Source organism: Wolffia australiana, chromosome 3, assembly GCF_029677425.1.
Source record: "Wolffia australiana isolate 7733 chromosome 3, ASM2967742v1".
Taxonomy (NCBI): Eukaryota; Viridiplantae; Streptophyta; class Magnoliopsida; order Alismatales; family Araceae; genus Wolffia; species Wolffia australiana.
In genome coordinates this window covers 5,206,980-5,215,276 of record NC_135837.1, presented here as the reverse complement: position 1 = coordinate 5,215,276, position 8,297 = coordinate 5,206,980, and the positions used below count along the sequence as shown (strand labels likewise).

Here is an 8,297-nt window from a genome sequence, read left to right as displayed (position 1 = left end):
ACTCGCCCACACCCATGGCTCAAAGCATAAAGATACAATGGTGATATAGCTGCAGGTCCCGGAGCAGTCCTCAAGTGCCCGCAGCTCACACTTGTTCTCTACAGGTCGCATATCAGGTGTCATATTCGTGGTAATTGGATATTATAGTAGAGCTTCCTAAAGGATACAGCGTCTAGACGGGAGGTTTATTGGCCCAATCGAGACACATAATCAATACTTAGGGACGAACGATACTCGTCAGTTCCATTCCGTCCCTGACCCATCATAAGACCTTGTGCCTTCCAGCCCATCCCGTTCCATTCCGTCAACGGTTTAATCATTGAAAGACTTCCCAGAGATAGAAGCCAGACACCAATGGTCAAAGTCAACCAGAAAATTTATTAGCCCAACCCATACATTATGCCTTACCGTCCCGTCCCTCCGTCATCCATCATCATCATCCATCATCGTCATCATCATCGATCATCCATCATCATCATTGATCATCGGTCATCGTCTTCGTCATCGGTCATCCGTCATCTGTCGTCGGTCATCGGTCATCTGTCATCCGTCATCCCTCATCCTCATCCGTCGTCCCTCATCCGTCATCCCTCATCTGTCATCGATCATCGATCATCCATCATCGGTCATTGGTCATCCATCATCCGGCCTCCGGTCTCCATCCTCCATTGTTCGCCATCCGTCATAGGTCATCCGTCAGCCATCACCCGTCAACCGTCACAGGTCACCAGTCATCAGTCATCTCGTCATCTCATCATCTCGTCATCCGTTGTCCGTCATCCGTCACCGACATTTTACATGCGGTCCAAGTGTGGCGGAGTACCTGTAGTCCATGCAGTGGTATTCGACACGCTGCGACTGCCACGTGTCCCTATTTCCACACGTGTCCCCCTTCTCCCCTCCTTAAAACCTCTCGCCAGCCCTTCTCCCCATCTCATCTCATCTCTCTCTCTCTATCCTCCCCCTCTCTCTCTCTCTCTAGAGATGGCGGCGCAGGAGCAGCTCTCGCACGTGGGAGAGGCGGGGAAGGGGCCGACGGCGGGACACGTGGCGGCGGTGGCGGCGCTGCTGCCCGTGGGCGGCACGCTTCTGGGCCTCTCCGGGGTGACGTTTGCTGCCACGGTGGCGGGGCTGGCGGCGGCGGCGCCGCTTTTTCTTATCTTCAGCCCCGTGCTGGTGCCGGCGGCCGCCGTCATCGGAATAGCCGTTATGGGGTTTCTGGCGGCGGGGGCCTTCTCGCTGACGGCGCTGTCCTCGCTGACGTGGCTCGTCAGCTGCCTACGTGGCGCCAAGGAGAGGGCTCCCGAGCTTGTGGAGCACGCCAAGCGGCGCGTGCAGGAGGCGGCTGGACACGTGGAGGCACGTGGCAAGGAGGCCGGCCAACGGCTCCAGGGCCGCCCCCAGGAAGGCGGCGCCGCCAGGACGTGAACCTGACGGCGGCGCTGGTTAGCGTGTTAATAATCTCGGGTGTTATCTTAATCTTCGGTTTAAGTCGTAATAAGCGCGTTTTGCGCATGGTCTGATGGGGGGATTAGCTTTGTTTATCTTTGCTCCTACGATGTTTAATTTTTTCTCTTTGTTCTTTCCTGAGTTTTTTTTCTGTATGAGATTGGGATGAGGTTTTTACGTCTTTGTACTGAATTCTCAAATGGGATTTTCTTAGAATTTCTTTAAAAAAAGCAGTTGGAATATTTTTTGTGGGATTTCGTTGTAAAAAATAAAAAAAGGCAAAAAGAAAAAAGATTATCCTCCGCTGGAGCCATTAGTAATGGGGATATAGGAGTACAAATTAATATCTTCCACTTCGGAGAAGATTGACATTTTCTTGAGGTTTTCTGGGTATTATATATTTTGGGTAATTAGCTATCACTCGTAGTATTTTTCTGGTTGTTAGTTGATTTGTATATGACGTTACTTTTAGAAGAAAGTTTGAGGCAAGTTTTTACAAGCTTGATTGAATGATAATACAAATATATTTTGTGCTCGCACAGAAGAGTGTTCTTTCTTCATGAACAAGAAATGCAAAGTTTTTAAAGAATGTTTGTGATGGGAATCTTGTTCTGCATTGTGTATTTTGATTCTAACTTAAGTGGTATGATAAACTACTTTTTATCATATCTGATCCCCCATGCTAAGCATTCAATAAATTGTTATACTGGACATGCGTACATATCCCCCTTTGGATAATGGTTAGATTTATGGTTTATGATACATAAATATGAATAATTGATCATGGATAAATATGATAATATATCCACCAGATTTATATCTTAATTGTTGCGTAAATATGAGGGCAATTTTGGCAAAGATGTTTTGTCACCCTAAGATGAACGTTTGTTTGAGAACTCATGATCACAACTTGCATGAAAGTAAATGGTAATAGCTGAATTACAGGTAAAAAGAATGATTGAAAGGATTCAACAATATTCTAAACCCAGATCTAAGCTTAATGGTAATCTTGGAATCGTTTATAAAAATACAACTTAAAATGTTTCAGGGGACATAATGTTTCTCAAATAAAAAACTACGAAATGATTTTTTTAAATAGCCCTTGAAATATATTCAGGATCATCAAGATGATCCACACAAATATCTACCTAGATACCCACTATCAGATTACAATAATATTTCAAAGCAATGAAATCCAAGGAAACAGAATTGTTATCCTGACAATCCCATATGACTGTTGTACAGACAACTGGGGCTAAATATTTTTGAATTTATGGAAGATAGGAAAATTTTGATCCTGAAAAAGATGAGAATGGAAATAGACAGATTGAGTGTGGGTATTGGTAATACAACTGAGTAACTTATGGTAGATATTCATATTGAAGCTATTGAATTATTTTTCATCACAATTATGCATTCATTTAAAATGTAAGTATTTATTCAGCCTGATCATAAGTTCAATAATTAATAATTTTTCACTCTATTTTTTTCAAACATTCCAAGTTTAAACCCTTTTGAGTTTATTTCCTTTATTTTCTTTAGGGAGTAAAAATTTGGAATCCATGGAGAAACTGTTTATATAGGTTTTCTGGGGGGTGAGACACTGATTATATATGGGTTTACTCGATCTAGGAGTGCTCTTGTATGAGCATGCAAAACTTAGGCATTTCTAATGGCACACCTATATGAATCAAACTTCTCTTAGGGCCTCTAATTTCTTCAACTTAATATCCTCAGTATATTAAATATCACAATTCAAATCATTATTTTATTAACGTAATTTTGTATCAATGTAATTTCCACTGTCTGATCATTTATACCATTTAACGCTATTAATTTATAAAATAAAGTTCATCATATCATTTCAATATTTCGTGTGTAACTATGATGAATAATTGTTTGAACGTGCAATGTAAAAATATCATTTCAATAAACATTGACTTATATATTTACCAAAACTCTTTTTCAATTGACATCAGCATTAGAAAATAATTATTATGTCATAATGGGATGTACAATGTATATTTATGAGGCGGTATGATAAAGTAATATTGTTTGAATTATATTATTGTGATTAATTTTTTTATAGGATTAAAATTAAGTCACGAAGTTTTGGAAAATTTCAATATGGTCTTGAAATATGAAAATAAATTGTCTCTAAATCTCAGGGGCAAGTTATAAGACTAATTTAGGGGTCTAAAATTCTTTGTGAGTAATTAAATTTCTGAACCAATTCTTTTCCCTCCCTTTGTATAGGATAAGTATAGGTTGATATGTCCATTTTAGGCATAAAATTATGTCATTGTAAAATATCCTTAGCCAAAAATACTTAAAAATTTCGCCTTACTCACTGTAAAACATTTATTCTTTAAGGTGTTAAAGCACAGAGAGAAAGTTATATCAAGATGTACTTTAATTTCAGTAAAAGATGAGAATTATTTAGGTGGAAGTACGACGGAAATGGACGAGAAAAGTACCAAGGAAATTGGTGAGAAGAATATATACAGAAGGCAGTGAGATCTAGAATATCACAATATCCTCTCTAAGATCAAGATATTCTAGATCTAAGAAGGCGATGATTGGCAAAATAATGATGATGAGAGTACCAAAACAAAAGGTACTTATTTTCTTGATATTTTTATGTGACAAAAAACTAATATAATGCTACCATTGAATGGAATATTAAAACAAGGGCTTGTAAATTATTTGCATAGTTGGCGTTTTGCATGAAACAAGTAAGAATAAAATAAAGTAAGAAGCAACTCACATGAACCAAAGTTTAAACACAAATGATGATACATGGATGCCTTATTTTCTTCTGGCCCACTATGTTGGAGGTTAATCCGAAATGTATTTTTCAAAAGGTTTAATTCTCCCCTTGTAGATTCCAGTGCATTTTTTTTAGAGGGGAGAACAACAAATCTTCCCTAAAAATGTCAATCCAAAGCACGTTTTAGATCATCATATTTCTCTTTGGAAGCTGGAGTTATCTCAGTGATTGATTTCTCCATCTCTCCCCATCAGCATCTTCAGATCAGCTTGAAATTATGTGCCATAGGAAGATCCCATAAATAAATAGTGATTCATGTGAAATTTTGTATCTTTAGGCAGATACAAAATGTGTGCTTTAACCACAATAGACAGATACAATTCAGCTTTTAAATTGAATTTGTTGCAATGTTAACCCATATTTTTCTCATCTCACATTTTGTTAGTCATTTATTATAGCTTTAATTGTCAACTTTTCTCATTTTGATTACAGGTCTCTGGAATCTTAAAAGGGAAGTTAGTTGGACCATTGACATATGAAGACATCCAGAATGATTCCATAATTAGACCTTTTGCATGACCGGTGTAGCCTTTCATCAGACCAAAGTTTTGTGAATGCAATTGTGACACATGGCTTATTATATTTAAATACCAATATTTTTTAAAAAATATATTAAAAAATATTGGTATTTAAAGTTTTTGGATACATCTAAAAAACTATTCTGACTTGTAAAATTATTTCATTTTGGAATCCAATGTCAAAAAATACAATGAATCACTCTTAAATAGTTTAATGACTTTCAGCCATGATAACATGAATGATCATTTTGATGCAATTAAATTTATAAAATATAAATATTAATGTAATAATGAGAATAATACCAAGGATCAAAATTCTAGGTACATAAGGTGCTGAGAGAGCAGAATTTCTTGAAGATCAGCGAAAGAGGGTCTAATTTTAAGGTATACTTACATAAGTAATAATATAATTCTATTCAATACATTCATTAATTTATTATGTAATAGGAAAAATTGTAATTAGACTGAGAATATGACATTGGATTGTAATTAAAAATATAAATCTGAAATATATTTATTAGTATGAATAGATATTTATAAAAATAATATACGTAGATATTTATAACAAGAATGGAAGAGAGAATCAATTTTACTTAGATGCCAGTGCCCCGGGGCATGGTACCATCAATGGGACAACTGGAAGACATTGCTCAAGTGTATGGTGTTCTGTATTAAGTGAGGATGCTATCAGGAGTGTGAGTGGTAATCAGTGTTCATCCTCACAGCAAACCTACATAAAATGCAGAATGGGTGGTGATGAACAAGTGTGAAGGTGGCATGCACCAGAATCTGATCTGGCACATCAGATAGGAAAATTAATGGTACCAGACATTCAGCAGTATTTAAGAGGAAGGTGTCATGCATGTGTCCTAAAATTTGTGTGTGGAGAGGTAGTAAACAAGGAAGTACAGGGAGTAGTATGTGCCTCAGTGCACGTGAATGTGGCGTGGCATGAATGTGTAAGCAGTATGTGCCTCACAAGCCAATCACACCATTTGTAACTCATTCAATGTATCATATATCTTATGATCATTAATCTGCATGTGGTGCTTATCACGAAGTTAAAGGCCAAGTGCAATGATGATTGAATAATAATGACATTATGCTATGATGATTATTCAGGTTTAAAAAAATATTCCAAATTTTCCTCTTCATAGAATATCCAAGGAGAACATTGATATCATGATAAATGCTCTCATAATTCCATCCATCTTATATGATTCGAAACATCTAATTATGGAGTCTCTCAGCATTTCTTTCTTTATGAACTAATATGTTGTGAACTAAATTATCTAAATATTTCTTACTTTCATTTTAATATTATTGTATCAATATTAATGCCTTTTTACTACTGATGATTATTTCCAAGTTCCTTGTGTGTACAAATTTTACATGAATTAGATGGAATGATTTTGAACAGTCTAGAAAACCTAATGAGATTTTAGCATTAACTATGTGGGCTATCAAGCTAGGTTGGAATATTTTTGTTTCAGGATTCAAAGGAGAACATAGAGGGGTGATGAGACACAACCTGAATCTATTTAGTAACATCAAAAACTATCCTCCAAAAAGGAGCTCAAAATTGAAGTAAAGAAGCCCTCAACTAGGGATGGGAAATTCTATGTTCGGCGTTGAACAAACGCTGCTCAACAATGAACAAATATGTCAAAATCAAGGTTTATGGTCATGTTCTGTTCATTCATGTTCGTTCACAAACCTTTCGCGAACACTACGCATTTCAAAGAACTGTCAAAAAACTGTATTATCAGAGAGAGAGAGAGAGGAGTGGAGAGAGAGAGAGGAGAGAGTGGAGTGGAGAGAGATAGAGAGAGGTGGCAGGGGAGAGGGGAGCGGAGAGAGAGATAGATAGAGAAAGAGGTGGCAGGGAAGAGGGGGGCGGAGAGAGAGAGAGAGAGAGGTGGTAGGGGAGAGGGGAGCGGAGAGAGAGAGATAGATAGAGAAAGAGGTGGCAGGGGAGAGGGGGGCTGAGAGAGAGAGAGAGAGAGAGAGAGAGAGAGAGAGAGAGAGAGAGAGAGAGAGAGAGAGGGGGCCGGGGAGAGAGGGGGGCCGGAGAGAGAGAGAGATGTGGCAGGGAAGTATTAAGATCGTATCTTCACCGTCAATTTTAAACCTATCTATATTTAATCCTAATCGTCTATCTTTGTCCTATCTATATGTAATCCTATCCATCTATCTTTTACTATATTTAATCCAAGCCGCTAGATCTCCCTAACAAGTATAGGTTACATGTTCGCTTATTACTAGTCTAATCTTATTAAAAGTCCTATTGATCATCTCTTAGTGGTGTGACTTGTTCGAGTAAAACTCCTCCTTCGACAACCCCCTGCAAGATGATCGGCAGTGACGACGTTGAGCTTGTCCCTGAGAAAACAAAAATGAAATTTTGGTAGAGGGTTTGTTAGTGTACCCGTAATTTGATTTTCGCTGTAGATGAATTGAATCTTCAGAGCTTTGGCTGTGACTTGTTCTCTGACGAAGTGATAGTCGATTTCTATATGCTTCATTTGAGCGTGAAATACTGGATTTGCCGCTAGATATGTGGCTCCTAAGTTGTCACACCACAATTTTGGTATTTCTTCGGGTAGTGCTTGAATTTCTTTGAGTAGTGATTGAATCCAAAGAATCTCAGCAGTTACATTTGTGAGTGCTTTATATTCTGCTTCTGTGTTGGACCTGGCCACCGTGGATTATTTTTGTGAACTCCATTAACCAAGATTTTTCCCAATGAAAATGAGATATCCTCCTGTTGATCTTCTATCTTCTCGATCACCTGCCCAATCAAAATCACTATATGCACTAATAAATGTGTTAGAATCTTTGTGAATAAGTAAACCATGTAAAATACTTCCCTTCAGATAATGGATCAAATGCTTGAGAGAGACCCAATCCTTTGAACTAGGAGAGTGCATTTTTTGACATGCTTTATTCACTGCGAAAGCTACATCAGGCCTAGTAAGTGTTAAATATTGTAATGCACCAACAATTTTTTTGTACAAAGTATCATCCAGCGCTTTATTTTCAGTTGTATTTGTTGAGGATAAAGCAATAGGAGTAGGCAGTAATTTTGAATTTTCCATATTTTCTCTTTGAAGAATGGTTAACAGATATCATGACTGTGTTAAAATAAAACCTTTCGGATGAGGTAGCAATTCTATGCCCAGAAAATATTTGGGAGGTCGAAGATCACGAATTGCAAATTGCTTCTGTAACTAATAAATAACATCATGTATATCTTTCGATTGTGGAGACATTATTAAGATGTCATCAACATATATTAAAATAAAAATTGGATTTGTATCACTTAATCTGAAAAATAAGGATGTATCTGTTTTTGACCTAGCAAACCCCAGATTTCGTAATGAAGAAGTCAATTTAAAAAACCATGCTCGAGGTGATTTTTTTAAACCATATATTGATTTCTTAAGTAAACAAACGAAATCAGGATGAGAAGAATTTTTGAAACCTGGAGATTGCTCCAT

At 37.5% G+C, this 8,297-nt stretch overlaps 1 protein-coding gene across 1 annotated transcript; it reads left to right on the top strand.

Annotated features, from left to right (window-relative positions):
- Window positions 1-948: 948 nt before the first annotated feature.
- LOC144701481 (oleosin 18 kDa-like) lies at window positions 949-1,691 on the top strand. Its single transcript, XM_078573292.1, has one exon. It carries the CDS (start codon window positions 985-987, stop codon window positions 1,426-1,428), a length of 444 nt encoding a protein of 147 aa, XP_078429418.1. The 5' UTR covers window positions 949-984; the 3' UTR covers window positions 1,429-1,691.
- Window positions 1,692-8,297: the final 6,606 nt, after the last annotated feature.